Source organism: Passer montanus, unplaced genomic scaffold, assembly GCF_014805655.1.
Source record: "Passer montanus isolate IOZ18808 unplaced genomic scaffold, ASM1480565v1 scaffold5, whole genome shotgun sequence".
Classification (NCBI taxonomy): Eukaryota; Metazoa; Chordata; class Aves; order Passeriformes; family Passeridae; genus Passer; species Passer montanus.
Genome location: NW_024369929.1, coordinates 4,733,988 through 4,751,782, shown reverse-complemented (window position 1 = coordinate 4,751,782; position 17,795 = coordinate 4,733,988). Strand labels below are relative to the sequence as shown.

Sequence of the window (17,795 nt, the reverse complement as noted above, 5' to 3'; positions counted from 1 at the left end):
CCTATCCATGCTCCTCCTGTTGAACAACTTTGACATGGCTTTCATGACTCATATACTAAATTTTTCCTTCTCTTGTTCACTGCCCAGCATTTTTTCTGTAGTAGGCAAGGCTATATCACATTTTGTTGTGGTTTTTTTCTCCTTGTATATTCACTAGAACCGCTAAATTTTTCCTTCTCTTGTTCACTGCCCAGCATTTTTTCTGTAGTAGGCAAGGATATATCACATTTTGTTGTGCTTTTTTTTCTCCTTGTAGATTCACTAGAACCCATCTTCTGACTATGCTCCTTGGTTAAGGTTGTTCAAACCTTGAGAACAACTTTATAAGCATGGAAAGGAACTATCTGATGCCATTTCTTGTGACACGGTTGCAGAGACTGTTTTTTGGGTTTTTTTTGGTCAACACCTGTGAGCCCTCACCTACCTTTCCTTCACTGAGGGATGAGGGAAAGAGACATGCTGTGGGTACGGCACCACTTCAGCACTCTATGTGTAGAATATTCTGGAATCACCTTGTGATATTTCCAGTCTAGCTGAAGTCAGCGTGGAAATCACCCGAAGTGCCCGAGGCACCAAGGTGTGCCCGAGGTGCTTGTGCCGCCGCTCCGGGAGCAGCACTGCTCCGAGCCCCGCTCCGCGCTGCCCTCACGGACAGAGGCGCGCCCGCCCTGCCCCGGCCCTGCGCTGCCTCAGCCCTTCCCGCCGGGCGGGCGGCTCGCCAGCCGCCTCCACACGGCGAGGGAAAACAACCCCGACTGTCAGGCGGCCTCCAGCCGACAGTACCCGGGCCCGGGGCTGGGTTTCTTCTTCAGAGGGCTGTTGTGGCCACCCCGTTCCGTCCCGGCGCGGTTCGCCGCAGCCCTTAGCTCAGCAGGAGCGGGGCGCCCTCCCCTCAGCTCGCGGCTGCAGGCGGCCGTCGGGGGGGCCCGAGCGCGCCGCGCGCTCCCTCACGGAGACCAAAGGCCGCGGCCGGGCGGGGAAGCGACGGGAAGCCCCGGGCTCACCTGCGGGACGCCCCCCGCCTGGCTCCTCCCCGGCCCGGCCGCGGCGCCCCCACCCCCGCTGGAGGGGGCGGGCAGTGCGCGCTCGGCTGCGGCTGGTGGGGCGGCGGAGAGAGCGGCGCGGAGTTGGCGGGGATCCCCCTGCGACACACAGGCGGCTCGGGACGGGTGAGGAGAACGGCGGCGGGCGGTCTGGGAGCTGAGGGGGGCACCGCGTCTCCCGCTTTTCCCTGCCGCGATGGCCGGGACCGGGCGGGCACAGGACTGTAGCGCGACCGGACCGGAGCGCGGCGGGCACGGGAGCCGTTGCCGTGCGGTGCCGCAGGCGCTGCTGCCCACGGCTGTGGCAGTGGCTCCCGGCGCCGAGGCGCTCTCAGCTCCGTTAAACACACGCCTTTCCAAAGGCCGAGGGCGCCGGGCCCTCCCGGGCGTGAGGCGAGAGCACGGCGGCTCTCCCCGCACGGCCGGCGGGTGACGCGCGGGGAGCTGGCGGAGCGCCGGCCGTGCCGGGGCAGCCCTTCCCCCGGGCGCTCCTCGGGGCTGCGCCGGCCAGCGGAGCGGGGCCGCCCCGGGGCCGAGCCGAGAGGGAGCTGCCGGGAGAACAGACTGTTCCCGGAGTGCTTCGTTTGCTCTGCGGCTGTCGGGAGCCAGGCTCTTGCCCCGAGCCGGGCCGGCCGCGGCCGCCCCGGAGCTGCGGTGCCGCAGCTGGAGGTGCTGCCGGCCTTGGCGCCCAGGTGGGCGGGCGCGGCCCGGAGCCCCCGCGGGGCGCCCAGACCGCCTGCTCGCTGCATTCCTCCGGGGATTCCTGGCATTCCTGGGCAGAGGGCACTCTTCACTTCTTTATCTCCCTTTTATTCCGCGAATTAACGTAGTTTTTGCGAAAGGGTGTGTCCGCCTGGTGTGTGTTCTTTTTCATGGGAAAAGTTTCGAATGGCAGCTCTGCCATTTGTTCTTCTTCCAATTAACTTTGCATCTGATATAATTTATATCCTTCCAATTTGATGACAACTTTATGGGGAGATCAGTGCTGCGATAAAACTTCTGTGGTGAGTTTGCCTAAGATTAGCATCTGACAGAACGATTGTTGCGGATTTTATCTTTCCCTTTTTTTTAGCATGCAGATATTTTTAAAAAACTGTTGCAGTGAAGTTGAATGATTATCGGAATAGAAATAGTGGGAACCCGTTGTTGAAAGCTGTTCTGTTTTTCTGAACATCTCCGCTGTGTTTATCTTGTGCAGACTCCTAGAAGTGAGTCCTGTAGGTGAATCAGAAACCCCATGGTGTGTCCTGACTTCTGGTGCTCCCATGGGAACTTGATAGATTCAGTGTCTGACACCTATGCTGACAACCGTCACATGTGTTGTAGTTATAAATCTCTTTATGGAGCTTGTTTTAACAGACCTTTAAAACTTATATAAAAATATAATTTAAATGGCAAAACCAAGCTCCTGTTTACTTTTTAAAGGTGCTTTGTAAGAACTTGTTTGACTAGCAATTATATTTAGAAGTGTCATAGTCATTGAATTGTCTTGGGTTTTTTTCTGATGTTAGACCCAGAAGAAATCTGCTTATGCTCACACTGTGTTCTGAGCCAGATGTGGTTACTGATGATTAATGTAAAAGTGTAACAAGTTCTATAAGTTTTTGTTTGGTTGGTTTTTTTATAATTAGTTTGAACTTGGGTCTTTTCTTTTGGAAAAAGACAATAAATTGAAATGAAAGCTTTCATACAGTATTGAAGCCTATGATTAAGAGTGTAGTTTAGAAGTTATGTTTTAGAAGTTTTTCATGTTATGGAAAGCAATTAAACTGCTTTTTATTTTATGTTATTAATTTTGCGACACAGCTACATTTTTAAAATAGAAAGCTCTGTAAAATAGGAAAGCAATGCTTCTAGTTTTTGTTAAAATTCTCTTAGGATATTTAAGATAATCTTTCACTTAAGAGAAGATGGTTGTTTTTACCAGACAGTTGGTTGTTTAATATTAATGCTTTTTAAAAAATAATCTGAGATAAAAAATGCAGTGCTTCAAATGAAGTATCTTATAAAGGACTGATATTTTTACATGTGTGTTTGCAACTTAGAGGTGTTTCTGAAATATGTTAATCATAGGAAAAGTATTCCTAGTTGGTTTACATACACCTTGAACTGCAACTGACATGAAGTGTTTCTGAATGCCACCTAAATGCAAATGCACACTACAAAGGTAACTAATGTTGTGACAGTACTAAAAAGGCCTTATATTGCTAACCCCCTTGATTACTGAGTTTGTGTTGATATTTCCAAGAGCCTGTCTACTCCATGAGTGTATCACACAACTGTTTGGGTTTTTTGTTTTGTTCTCATTATCTGATTTAGTTACATTTTGCTGTTAAATCTAATGAATCTAGTCTGCTTGAATTCCCTCCAAGCAAACCAGCTTATTTTAATTTCTTTTAATTGCATTATTAGATCTCACTGTCATTACTAAAATGTCTGAGAAGGCACTTAGGTTCCCCTGGCAGGGTTTTTATGGGAGATGTGGAATTGCATTTTCTGCAGAAATAGTCTACAGGATGTCCTGTATAAGGAATTTTACCTCAGTAAAAGATGACAAAGTTGCAGAAGATAATTGGTGACAGTTCCTTCTTCTGGTGTACATTGTGTAATAGGAAGTTGATCTTTCTGGGAGTATTGGTGAAACTGGTTTGTCTGGGTTCTGTAGTGTCATCTGAAATGTGCAGGTGAAACGACATGACCTCAAATGTGAGTTTTTAAATGTTTTGTCATGGAGTGATGCAAGATGAGCATATGTGCTATGTTTATTAATAAACTGCCGAGTTTATTCAGCTTGGATCATAGTGGACACATTTTTATTTAAAAATAGCTATTGAAGTATTTTGAGGCCCAATAATTCTGCAGATGCAAAAATGTAAACAAAAGCAGACCATCACAGTTTCATTCTATAGTCTGCTGCTTTACCATTTCTGCTTTTTGAAGTCATAGTGATGATGATGTCATTATTATTAGAGCCTTTTTACTGTGGAGGTCACCTGAAATCTGTATGTTCATACCAAGCACACAAGCCTGATTATGCAAAACAACATTCAGCCTATGGCAGCATCTACCTGTGCTCATAGAAGGGAACTGCAAAGTATCTGCTGAGGATCACTGGTACTAATGGATTTCTGAGAAATAGCAATGAACACTGAAATAATGGGGCCTTTTTTTCATTTCTGCACCCTCTCTGCAACTCTGAATGGCATCAGAAATGTTGCAGCAACCTATTGCCCATGTGTTCAGATAAGCAGGCTTAAGAAATTTGTGTTTCTTCTATCTGTCCCCCTTTTTATTTTTTAGAGGTAGGAGGAGGTTATCTTCTACCTGATCAGTTCAGTGATACCATTCAGAGGCAGGCTTTGCAAGGAATTACATCCTTACAGTATTGAGATTAACAAATGCTTTGAATGGCCAGGATGAGATGAAGGTGTTAGAAATTCTCTGATTTTGTTGCTAGGTCTCAACAAACTGCACAGAGGAAGGTAGTACAGACTTGACCCATCCTGAACTTAGGTTTGGTAATTCTGTTTTTAATGTATCTTGAATGATGTGTTGGATGTGCAAAACACAATAAATAGGTTATTTTTTTTGCTATTTCTGTTTTTTAATTGGCAGAAGAATGGAGAATCCACTCACTCACTGACCAGGTTAATGTATGAGGAAAGGTGTTTCACGTGCCCATGGAGTGTTTATTCCAGGCATGTTTATCTGGAAACATGGACACATTTCAGAAACTGCTTTGACCTTGGCTCTGAATGGTGTTAAATCAAAATGGTAATATTTTTCAGTGTAGCCAAGTATGAAGATTTAATTTTAAACCCCAAAAATTGACGTGTTAAGAATGCATGTGCTAAAGATTTAGTGGAGTGGTAGTCATGGAGTCACCACTGTTTGGGATTAGAGCTCACTGTATTTTTTTGATCTTGTACCATCTCTGCCAACATAGCTGGCAGCCTCCATGGAGGAGTTTGTCCAAATGTAGGCTTAGAACCTTTCATTTTAGGTGAAATAAAGTGGATAGCAAGATTCATAACCAGACATTTTAGGTACATAGTTTCATTTTTTGAAGAATGCCTCCAAATTTTTAGCCGAATGAAGTATTTTAATTTCTATTGGTTCCTCATTTTGTGTTTATGAGTTTCATTAACCAGGCTGACAGTATGAGATCTGAAATTAATATTCTGTAATAAATTTCCACTTTTTTCTTGATTTTGGTAAAAAAAAGGGGAGCAATGAGGAATAAATGTGATTGGAGAAATGTCTCAGAAAGCACTTAGACTGCAAAAAGCCACCAGGGAGCTTGGCAAGACTGAAGTGCTGCAGTGATTACGCGGTGGCCCCTTTCTGTGAGCGTCCCCAGGCATGCAGGGAGCCATGGCCACTCAGATGTGACTCTCAGCACTCTGAGCATGAGCATACTTTGACTCCAGGCGTTTGCAGCAGTTCATGCTACTTCAGTTGCATGTGCATTGCACACACCATTCAAAAGTAGCTACAGTGTGGAGGTGGAAGCTAAATCAGTGGGAAAAGGAGATGTGTTGTCTGGGCTGCCCATGCTTACCTCCTCATGCTGATATGTGTTTATGTGTTTCTGTGAGTGTATATATAAACTCTCATACACACTTGCAGAAGCCCGGTAAGTAATTACCAGCCTTTAGGAAAGTTTTAACCCTATTCTGAATTCTGTTGAAAGATACCTCTAAGAACTGTTGGAGTTTATTAGAATGGGAGGTGTATTTCATGTAGATAAACATGTGCAAAAGGGGGTAGTTATTTACAATCTGCTTCAACATGAGCATAATGCAGAAGTAGGGTAAAATGTAAGCTTTTCTATAGAGATGGGGGAGTGTTTTCAGTGAGTAAATCAAGCTCAGTATATTTTGTTGGCCTTGTTGAAAAAGGTTGGGATTTGCCTTCATGCATTTATTTGCACACGATTAGCTGTTACATGCAGGGAGCAAATGTTCAGCAGTAGCAGCCTTTATTTACAAAAACAATTGGCATGTAATGTTACATTGTAATTCCACAAACACTTCAAGCTTCATCCAGAAGCAGCCCTACCTCTCTCATTTCCCTGGTAATTATGCTGTTCCAGTGTGAAGGTGAGAAGTGTGGCAGCTGGTTAAACCTGTGCTTGCAGGGCCCACACCAGGCCCCTGTGGCTGCACAGGCTTTGTGAGCCCTTCCAAGTGCTTCAGTCCTGCTCCATGGAAGCTCCTTTCCTCTGTGGAGTTTTTGAACCTCTCTCTTCTATACTCAGCTCGTGTCTCTCAGACAGTGAGATGATATCATCTTGTCTGGTGGGGCCTGGGCTCAGGGCCTGCAGTTCTGACTGCATATTTCAATTTGAAAACGCATGGCTGAGCTAGTTGAAAGAAACTAGATGGGTGTGAAGCCAAGTGTTTAAGGAATACAATGTAATTAAGACAAAGTTTAACAGTACAAAAATGGAAGGCATAACTAGCTTGAATACACATGAAGCTGTGGCCTTATGTTGGCTGTGTAAATATGACTCCTACAGCCTATTTGACATGTAGATTTTGTACTTAAAATACTTAATCTCCATAGAGATTAACCCTGCTCTGTGTGCCTTTGTATAGGTGAGACATGGGTCTTTGCAAGCAGCTGTACTCATAGCTCATTATTAATTTTGCTCAGGAATAAGTTACATGTATATAATCAAGGTCATGCAAGTTGCATCTGTTGGGTTGCTGTAAAAGTAGTTCCTGTACAAAAGATTATAGTTTTTGCATGGGAATAATGAGAAGAACGTCCCCTGAAATGTCACATTTGAAGTGAAGGAAAAATTTTGGAGTGTAGGAACCTTTTACTATTTAATTATGTTAGATAAATTTATAAATAAACATGTTCCTGAAGCACTTGTAAAAGTGCTTAACAAAGGTTGCCCTAGCTCCGTCCATTCCTTTGAGAAGGGCTTTCTAAGAGACTCTTAACAAACTTGAGATTTTTTGCTCAAGCCTCTAAAAGGATACTCTCTTCTGTTTAGACAATAATGATATCATTGGGATGTACTAAGATAATTTCCTTTGGAACAAAATACAGTTTCTAACACTGACAATTGGAGGAAAATGCAATGAAACAACACAGAATCTCTTGTGGAGTAAATGTATTCATGTCAGATGTTTGGATGCAAACCAGCTATTGTATTTGAAATCACAAACCACTTTTAGAATCTGTGAGTAGCCTCATGTCTCTTGGCCACCTTTTCTGTCAATACATAAAGATACTAACATCAAGAATTTGGTAAAGTAGAAGAGTATATATAATAACACTTCATCTTAGTGACTTCATGACTTTTTTTTTCTTGTTTTTAACCTTTTTTGCAAGTTTTAAAGAAAAGTGAGGGAAAATTGAGTATTGTGCATATATAGTCAACTCTGAAATAAATGTTTATAAGGTTTTGTTGTTTGCTTGCTTTTTGTATTTGAAGTTTGTAAATATTAATTATAGTGCAGTACTGTCAGATACAAGATAACCCCAGTAACTGGATCCTGTTAGTGGCAAACCCCAACTTGTTTAGGAGCTTTATCTGAGCCTGTATGGGAGATGAAAGGGTAGCATGCCCCAAATACACTCAGGCAGGTGTTTGTGCCACAGGAACCATGAATAAACGAGTGCAGCTCCCCATCTCCCTCTGTGACTTGAGACTGTCACAGTCTGCACTGGGACTGCTCACTACAGATCACATGAATTTGTATTTCAGATACAAGTTGACTTCTGTTTTAGTATACTTTGAATGTGTTTGATTCTGATTCGTTTTTGTTTATGATTTGGGAAAATCTGGAAACATTACTTCAGTAAAGAAAAAGAGAGCTCTTAAATAATGATACAAAGTATATAATGCTGTGGTAATAGTTTATAATATTACAAGAGAAATTTGGAGGTTTTTTAGCATTTACATCATAAACAAAATGAAGACTTTACTTTGCACTCAGTAAATGAAGTTAGCAGTTCATGTGTTGTTTCCTGTGGGGATAAATCCTGTAAAATTCTGACTACATGAATTCATACATAGCAGATAAAGAAAATTGGATATATGTATTATGTCCTTGTTTTCAATAAAACTCTGAAAAATTTTGAGACCTGAGTATCTGCCAAAATATGTTGTTGTTGACTTACAGCCATTGAAGCAGATTTTGTTTTGGAAAACAAAAAAAACCAACCAACCAACAAATAGGCCAACAAAACCTGTTAGTTGTCACACAGCTCAAGCATTTGGCTGATCTGTCACATACTTTCATAGGACTAACAAGATGTTTTACATTTCAAACACTGAGACTTCCTCACACACAACATTTTTCAGCCAGAGGGAGTATGAACCCAGCTGTAACCAAGTGAACAGTATCTTTTGCTCTAACTGCTTTTAATTGTTCCTTCTACTGGCAGTCCTTATTAAATACAGCCTCTTCCTCTCCTTGAAAAGGTGGCTACTGATACTCTGTTTTGTTGGCTGTCTGAGTAAGGTTGTTCAATACTTAGGTGGAACTGAAACTGAAATTCTCCTTTCTAAGGCAGCAAGCCCAAAGATCATCCACTTTGCTGTACTGCATTTTGGGAGAAATTAATAAAATAATATCTGTAATGCATACTAACTGAAGCATGGCTGTTGGCTTTCCCTAACAGCTATGGAAGAAAAGTATTTTTTGGAATTTTCATCCTGCAGGAAGTTCTAACTTGTCATGTCTAGACTGCCATCTGAAATCAGAAAAGAGCGAGGTTTTTTTTTCACAGAATAAAAATGAAAGCAATTAATTGAGAAATGTTGAAATACTTCCTATAAAAAGGTATTTCTCTGAGTCAGTGTTCCTGGCTGGACTTCATGTTTCATTATGCACCCAAAGCTGTATGACTCCCATACTTAATCACAGCTTGGTTAAAGAGAAAGAAACCAACTCCTGTCGTGTTCATGGCAGGCACAGACCTCCATGGCTGCTGGTGTGGGGCTGGAATTGCTGCTCTCAGAGGGAGGCCTGGCAGTGTGGCTGGGTGTCCTCCAGCAGTCACTTTCTCCATGGCACTGTGCACAGCCTGGGCTGGCAGTGGCTGTGATCTCCCTGCAGCAGCACTGCAGGGTTGGATGCATGGCCCTGCTCCCATGGTGGGATGCAGCAGCTCAATCCTGCTGCTCCTCTCTGCACTGCAGCAGTCACTGATGCAGGGGCATGGGGGGACTGGAGCTAAGGGGGTGCAGGGCATGTGCTAAGTGCATTTAGACTGGTTTTGGAAGAGTATCATTTGCTAGCTTTTTATGAAATATGTAAGACAAATTCTGCCTACAGTGATAGGTCAGCCCTGCCTTGGATGCTGAAGAGATGCCTTGATTTGGTCTTGTGTCTGTGTGATACCAAGCATGTCTGTGTGGTACCTTGCAGTCTAACGCTGGTATATGGAGTTTTGAAGAATACATGCTGTGTGGCTTAGGTTCACAGAAACTCCTGATGGTTTTCAAGTATAGAATTTGTCACCATATCTTTCCTTCCAACAAGTAGAAAGAAAGAGATTGGACATGAAGCTTTTGGGCTGGTTTAAAAGGGAATGAATATTTGAAAACTCAGTGGTTTTTTATTTCATTTATAAAAATTTTAGGTAGGTCTTTGATGCTGACATCAGAAACACCAATAGCAATAATAAAATAAATCTGAGTAAGTTTTTTTTTCCTCACTGATACCTGCAGATATAGAATGACATGATATATTGTTAGAAAATCCTTTTTTATAAACTTTTGGAAGTTTTGAATTTTGACCACTAGACGGGGAGTGGCGGTTTACAGACAGTCCTGGGGAAAACCAAAATGTGACAGTTTCATTGTATACTGTAACTATCATAATTTTCTTTCTAATAACTGGGAGGAGTAACTGCCATATGTGCTATAAATATAATTTTCTATACACAAAGAAACCTCAAGTAGGAAAAAATCTAAAATGGCAATAAGGAATGTGTTGGAAAAATGGCAGGCTGTTTTCAGATGTCTTTCTATTGCTGGATATTGTCAGTTTGCTCTTAAATGACTTTCACTGTCTTTTTTTACTGCCCCGTACATAGAATTTTAAAATTGCACTTTTCTGCCTTCTGCTCTCTGGAAGCAGTAGATCAAATAAATTTATCCTCCTGCAGAGCTATCTTCCACATGGACTAAAAGGGACAGCAGCCCAGGCCCATTTTTCTTTGGCAGAAACAAATTGTCAGTAGGATTGACAATGATGAAGTTTCCCCTCATACTTGCAAGGCATGTTTGTGAGAATGTTTTCCATCAAGTGTGAAAACATTACAGTTTTGGTCTTTCCATGAATTATCCTGTCTGCTTCCTTTTCTTTACCCTCCCAGTATGTAAGTTTTCCTTCCTCTTCTCTCGTAAAGTTATTTCCTGTCCTTTTTCCATTACACTGTCATTTATTATTGACCTAACACCCACTTTGTGTGATGTTGCTGATACTTTCTGAATAGTCAGCTGCACAGAGAATCCATTATTTAGCTTGGAGAGCAAGCTCAGTGTTATGTAAGGCTGGAGAACAAATTTTATAGTTCCTTCCTGACATTTTGCTGTGCATGTGAAATATCTGAAGTAAACATTCATAAATTGTTACATCCCGCTTTTTCAAAAAAGACACTGATTAAATAATGTGGGCCATGAGGATTTTTTTTTTCTTATGGTAATAAAAATTTGGAAATAATTTACATGGAACCAAGTATCATTTGTAATTTAGCCTGAAATAGTTTAAAATTTTCAGAATTCTCAAAGTTCTCTCATCCAAAGAGGAGATAATGGGATATGCCCACATCTTCCTTGAAAGAAAAATCCTCAGGTAATCCAGTCTCAGGAGACTCAGGATTGTGATATTGGATGTGGGGGAGTTCCTGGTTTTCTGGCATTAAGGGAGCCAGGGAGGAGTCCTAGTGCCATATAAAACTCAGATCTCTTTTATTCCTCCATATTCCCTCCCTAGATGTATGCAAAAGGAGCATACATGTGGTGTGAGGCTGTACCTTTGAAGGATGTGTGGCTCCTTCAGGAGGCCAGGGAACATATCCATTGGTGGGACAGTGTGTCCCCCATGCTGGTCACCATCTCTGCCTGGACTGTCTGTCTGTCTGTCTGTCCGTCCAGAGCAGGTGCTTGGCTCACAGGCTGGAGCACAAGGTGAGATGTGCTTTGTAGTGAGGGCGTGTGGGCAGGATACAGGAGAGCAAGCTTCTCATGCAGTTTGGCATTTAACAGGATTGGGAAAGCAATTTTTCTGAATAAATCTGCCTTGTCAATTTGGCTAAAGAACTGAAACGGGTGGTGGAGACAATTCCATGCCTTTGTGATGCTGTAATGTTAAGAAGGGAAGAGACATGTCTGGCACAGGAGTATGTTTCTCAAAGGCTCTCTTTTCTGCCCATGTTTTCAGGGAGAGCAGGCAGGGTTCCACATGACAGAGGTTTTCTTTATTGTGAGCAGGTCTCACGTAGCTCCTGTTAGCTAGCTATAAAGTAGCTGTGAAAGGAAATGTTTTTAAGGAATTAGAAAAAAAGGTTTTGACCTGTTAAACCTTCAGTGTTCATCTCCTGTGGTTCTTTGTAGAGTATCATATCACCACTGAACAACAAAGTGCTACAGAAGAACATGCAGAGTATTGGATTTTCAGGTATGAAAACCTCTGCTGACAAGTTCTCTTTATAAGCAAAAAAAGTTATAGTTTCTGGTTTTGGCAAAAAGAAGTTGTTCAGAAAAATTGAACCATTTCTGAGTAATGATAAAATGTGGGACTTCCATACCCACTGAAGTCAATATTTAGAATGAGTGTTTAAACACCTTTATGAAGTCTTACTTTAGGAAGAAGTTTCAAAACTGAAAGGCTTGAGCAGCTTTGAGTTCCAGTTTTGTTTATTTGTTCACAGAAGTTTTTAAAGGTTGCTATCCCTGATGATGAAGTTAAAACATAAATTCAATTTGAACTTTTCTGCTCACCTCAAGCAGTCCAAGGCCGTGTTGCTGACCAAATAGGTGATCCCATCATTCTGTGGTACCTTACTTGCTGACCTGATAGCAAGATCCTGGTGATTGTGTGTCCTCGACTATATTATCTGTTTTAGCAAGTAGGATATTTTCAAAAGAAAATAATTCACTGAACTAGTCTTTTCTTACATCCTGATTAATTTGTATGTGGTGTTGTAATGATGCTTCAAGATAGGAGATAGGAACTGGTTTCGTAATAGAATGACAGTCTTTCACCTATTTAAAACTTCAATAGAGTCATTGCTTCTGTTTTCTGAAAATTGTATTTTTAAACTCTGAGATAGCAAATAAAATTACTAGCAAGACAGTATGGTTTGAAATTTAAAGAATTACTTTGGTACAAAACCCGGAATTAGGATTTATGTCACTCTCTATGTAAAAAAAAAGCTTTATTTTTTTAACTACAAGTATGTAACAAAGAGCCACACAAACAGGGAAGTTGCCTTCCCAGCTGCCATTTAACTATCTAACCTCTTTTCATAAGCTGAAGAGTAAACAGACTGTTTTGTCATGCATTTGAGGGCTTCAGCAGCCTCCCAGAAGATTAAAACCGGGCAGTTGTAGCTGTCAGGGCCCCCGCTGTCAGCCCCTGCCCTGGATCCGATGTCAGGATTTCAGTCGCTCACAGCATGGAGCGCAAGCTGATTTCATTTACCCGAGTATGCCAACCTGCAGGTTTTCATGGCTGAGGTGTCTACTGAGCCAGCAGAGTTTTCAGATGTTCTCATTTTGGACATGGTGACATCTGTCAGAGGAGTGGGGCAGACAGATGGGAGAGGAGCAGCTTCAGTGCTCTTATCCTGCTCTGTTGCTGTAACCCTGCCAGAGCTGAGATGTGACTGTACAATGCGTGTGCAGGAGAATGACTGGAACTGTAATTAATCAATTAACATAGTTTCAGGATTTCCTCAGAAAGGCTGTGTATGATGAAAGCCAGTAATGCTTTTTCTTTAATTTAAAAATGCTTACAAAATTGCAAAACCACTTTATTGTGTATTGTAAAACAACTATTTGATATTATGTAGTTCATGTGAGTATTGCCCAATGCAGTTCAACATCCTATAAAATAGAAATTCTATGTAAAACCTTCAAATATTTGAATAGCAGGGTAATCTGTCTTGTTTTCTTGTTGAAGTAATGGGAATTTATAAAAGTAATCCTTTTTTCTCAGTTCCAGAAAGATAAAATGTGTTATTTAAAAAATTGTTTGTTCAGCTCTTTTATTTCTACAAGGTTTTATCCTTTTGTACTGTAAAATTAAGAGTTTTGTTGGTACAATGCATGTGAAGAAGACAAATACACATACTTCTTTATGGTTTTAGAGACAAATTAAACATTAAGGTAGATTATTAACCTAAATATTGTTTCCCCTATATAGTAGGGGAGTTGGTGTTCTGTGGTTATTTTTGAGGGGATGAGGATTGTTTGAGGTTTTTTGTGGTTATTTAATATTTTTAGCAACTTTGCAACAAGTTTGAAAGCACTTCTTTTGCAGTCACCCCCAAACAGACATATTGTAATTGTATTGTAATGTATTCCTTATCTGTTCCTTAAGCTGATTGATATAAATCCTTTTTAATTTTTGGCTTTTAGGTTTATTTTTATTGACTCCTTTTTATATTTTTTTTAGTTGTTGCCATTGTTGAAAAATTCAGATAAACTTTACTCTTTTTTATAGGTCTGCTAATACAGCTTGAAGGTGTAGTGTAAAGTTCCGTATACTCCTTGGTTTGTTTTAGTTTTAGGCATTTCTGATCTGGCTGGGATGTTAAGAGCTTTTTGTAAAGATGTTCACATACTCATCCACTACAGATGAGTGCTACCAACTGTGTGTAAATCAGGGGTTTCCACAAATGCTCACATGTGAATGTGCCATGGGAGTCGTCAATGTATAACCCTGCTGCTGAGGAGGAGCTGGAGTTGGTTTTTAGAGAGGAAGAGGCTTTTGAGGGAAACTTTCCTGCTAGGAGGAGGAATTGGGTAGAAATTAGTGTACTATGAATATTGAGCCAAACTTTTTCATTTGCTGTCAGGAAAAAATGAGAACTCTGCTCTCTTGACTAGAGTGTCTGAGGGAGGTGGTTCATGCTGAGATAGACAGGAGGGTGAAACTGGCTGCAGAGGGTTGTTTTTCCATGAGACATCCTGTTGTTTGGTTTCCTCTTGCTGATTACCATCGCTCAGTGATCTTGGGTTTGTCAGGCCGCAGTGATGACTCAACTCCCCAGCTCAGTTCAAAAGTTTATTCCCTCCAGGTTTTGTATCGGGCTCACAGTCTTGTGTTCCATTCTTTTATAGACACACTCGTACTGTCACTGCACTGCCTCTGCCTTTAGACAGTTGGCTCATAATCCACAACAGACTAAAGTAAATCTGCCTGCCAACCCAGCTGTTAGAGAAAGAAAGAATGGCATTTAACATTTAAAACACAGGTAGGGTTGAATTTATTGCTTCCTAGGTTGAAACAATTTTGGCACATATAGGCTGGAGTTAGCATTCCTGTTGGATCTATCTGAAAAAGGCACTGTCAGCCTTGGAAATGCTAGCAGTGTTTTTCCATTTTTGTTGCTCAGCAAATTATCTTGTTTTAAAATAGCGACTGGAGTTTTTTGGAACAAGCTTGCATTTGGGAGATTGTTAAATTAATCTGTAGGAAAGTTTATTCTTAGGGATGACAATGAGATAATAAATGAAAAAGTTTATTTTCAGATGTCCTTAGAAACAAATGTTGAAACCCATAACGTAAAAACCACAACTCAAAGGAATGAGGATGTTGATCTTCCTTGCAGTGCTTTAGTTACCTGAAACTCATAAAACCTTAGACTGCCTGGTTGTGTTTTGCTCTCATGGGCTTATGTTTAAATGTTAATATGGCTGGTACTAAATGCTAGCTTTAAAATGGTCACTGGTTTGTGAAGGGTACAGTCTTCAGTAAATATAGTGGAAATACTCAGAAGTCATGCTTTGACTCAAAAAATAGTACCAGAGTTGCTTATATATATAATTTGATTCCAAAGCAATGAGCACAAACTCTATGAAGGTAACATTCATACAATGACATTACATTGATCAGAATGTGTCAGTCTGACATTGTCTTTGTATCACAATGTATTCACTTTGGGCTTGGTAGAGCTTGGATATTGATTTCCCTGCGTTATTGCCATTAGTCTTCATCGTCACATTGAATGGTAGAATAAAGTAATTAATGAAATAATCTATGAGAATTTTCTCATTCTCTAATTTTTCTCCTGTTCAGATATAATCCTCTGATAGACATGGAGCCATATTTTGCTGGTTTTAAGCACATGCGGCAGGACTATGAAGTCACTCTTGAACTTGCAAGTGAAGAGACTCAAAAAACTAAAAATGTGCAAAATTCTAGGACGGGGTCTTACGGTGTCAGCATTAGAGTCCAAGGAATTGATGGACATCCTTACATAGTACTGAACAATACAGAAGGATGTTTGCCAGAAAATCCTCCTGCTCCTGGAAAAGAGCAGCAGGTCGTTCCTCACACTGTAAACAAGGCAGCCATGGACTCCAATACTGCTTTTAAGTTGGAGGACAAAATCAGTGAACATACAAAATCTGCTGGAACACAGCACGTGCAACCCTCTGTGCCTAAAAAACTGCAGATAACCAATGTCAATGAAAAGGAAAGTGGAATGCCAGATTTTAAAGATGAAACTATGAAATCCTCAAATTTGTTGAATTTTCAAAGACATCCTGAACTTTTGCAGCCTTATGATCCTGAAAAAAATAACTTGAACTTGGATGATTACCAGTCTTCTGTATGCAGTAAGTCTAAGTCTTTTGCAGATGAAAAAACTGAAGCACAGCCTTGGATTTCCTCATCTAAGGTAGTGTCCCTGCAGAAAACAAATACGTACTTTGCAGAGTCAACCAAAGCAAATTCAAAGAAAATACATCTGAACAGGTCAGTAGAAGATCTAAATAAGCAGCTGCAGGAGTGTCCCAGTAGCATGATTGGCCCCGGTGACGCGTGTGCTTCAGAGTCGTTTTCACCTGCAGGAGGATCCCCCTGTGTTAGTCCCACTGCTTATCCCGAGACAAAGAAACCCAGGCCAGATGTTCTTCCCTTCCGCAGGCAAGATTCCACTGGGCCAGTACTGAATGACTCCCGAAGATCCTCCTCCTCATCAGCTACCCCCACTTCTGCCAATTCCTTGTACAGATTTTTACTGGATGACCAGGAGTACGCCATCTACGCGGACAATGTTAACCGCCATGAAAACAGGAGATACATTCCATTCTTGCCAGGAACTGGTCGTGATATTGACACTGGTTCACTTCCAGGGGTAGATCAGCTAATTGAAAAGTTTGATAAGAAAGTTGATGCTCACAGAAGAGGCAGGTCAGGAAAAAGGAACAGAATCCATCCAGATGATCGTAAAAGATCAAGAAGCGTTGATAGTGCATTGTCATTAGGACTTGATGTAAATTCAGGTTATTTAGGTGAATTCAGTAAAAGCTTGGGTAAGTCAACTGAACACTTGCTGAGACCATCTAAAGTTTGCCTTCACAAGCAGTTATCCAGAGATCAAAAGTCACCTTCCAAAGAGACAAAGATTCCTGCTCGAAGTATTGGTAAACTGCAAATGCCCAATAAAGACACTCAGAGCAGCAGTTTCAGCTCTTTGCAACACCATAAACAGAATGGAACAGATACAGAGAGCTTGATGGGTAGATCGGCTACACTCCCAGGACAGAGTAAGAGAGAGGAAGTTAAAACAGTAACTTCTACTTTGTTGTTGCCAAACCGAATTACAATTACACCTGAATCAGGAGCCAAGAAGATTTCTGTAAAAACATGTTCATCTGTCCCTAATATACAGGTAATTTTGAATTCATTCTTTAAGCTGTCCTTTGCACACTAGCGTATGAAAGCTGCCATACTGTTAATTGTGAATTTTTCTGGTCTTCATTAGAACAAACTCCCATCATACAACACTTCCAGATGGGGTTGTTCTGGAGAAATGTAAATATAATTTTTGGTGTTGTTTTAAGTATAGAAAACATGATTGTAAAACAACTGTTTTTTGTATGGGTAAAGCAAGATGGTGAGGCCAAACAGACATAAAGATCCTTAAGCATAGATGCACAAAAGTAGAATGTGAAAAGATATGTATGCAAAATCAAGTTGTTTTCTTTTTTCTTTTGGTGTGAAATATGGTTACTTATTGCACTAAGGCAAAACTGCAGTGGATCTTTCAGAACTTCAGGTCCATAGCACATAAAAGTTTTCACTAATAGGGTAGAATGGGGAACTCCAATTATACTGTTTGTATTTACAACTCTCACAGGATTTTTATCTTTATCTTTTAGGCAACTCCTGATCTCCTAAAGGGCCAGCAAGATCTTGCACAGCAAACAAATGAAGAGACTGCTAAGCAGATTCTTTACAATTACCTTAAGGAAGGGTCAGTAAACGTGTAACTTTTGGATAAGAGACTGCATTTTCTCAATATTTGTCTGCTATTACATTTGAAATGTCAAACAGTAAAGTGAAAGCTATAATTAAATGAAGCATCTCTTTCACAATTCTGTATCTCAGCTGTGTCCTCTAAGGCATTATCTGATCTCAAAAGACCCAGGCTGCCAGGACTTACATAAGGTGTTGTACAGGATATGATTAAATATCCTTGAGACTTGTGAATGAGAATATGGTTTGCCTTTTAAATACATCTGGAATTAAACTTTGTATAATACAG

The 17,795-nt window shown here is 41.1% G+C and overlaps 1 protein-coding gene across 6 annotated transcripts in view; it reads left to right on the top strand.

Annotated features, from left to right (window-relative positions):
• The first annotated feature begins 724 nt into the window (after positions 1-724).
• CGNL1 (cingulin like 1) overlaps positions 725-17,795 on the top strand; it is a 55,188-nt gene continuing 38,117 nt past the window's right edge. Inside the window, exons 1-4 of one of the 6 annotated variants that reach the window (XR_005629158.1) lie at positions 725-1,169; positions 11,629-11,692; positions 15,320-16,919; positions 17,410-17,504. Coding sequence is in view for 5 of the 6 variants with exons in the window: in XM_039723391.1 (XP_039579325.1) it covers positions 15,339-16,919; positions 17,410-17,504 (1,676 nt within the window). In the remaining variant the exon portion in view is untranslated. Of the gene's footprint in view, positions 1,170-1,660; positions 2,048-11,628; positions 11,693-14,361; positions 14,496-15,319; positions 16,920-17,409; positions 17,505-17,795 lie in introns of those variants that run through there. The other 5 variants (XM_039723391.1, XM_039723394.1, XM_039723390.1 and 2 more) reach the window with 5 other exon arrangements.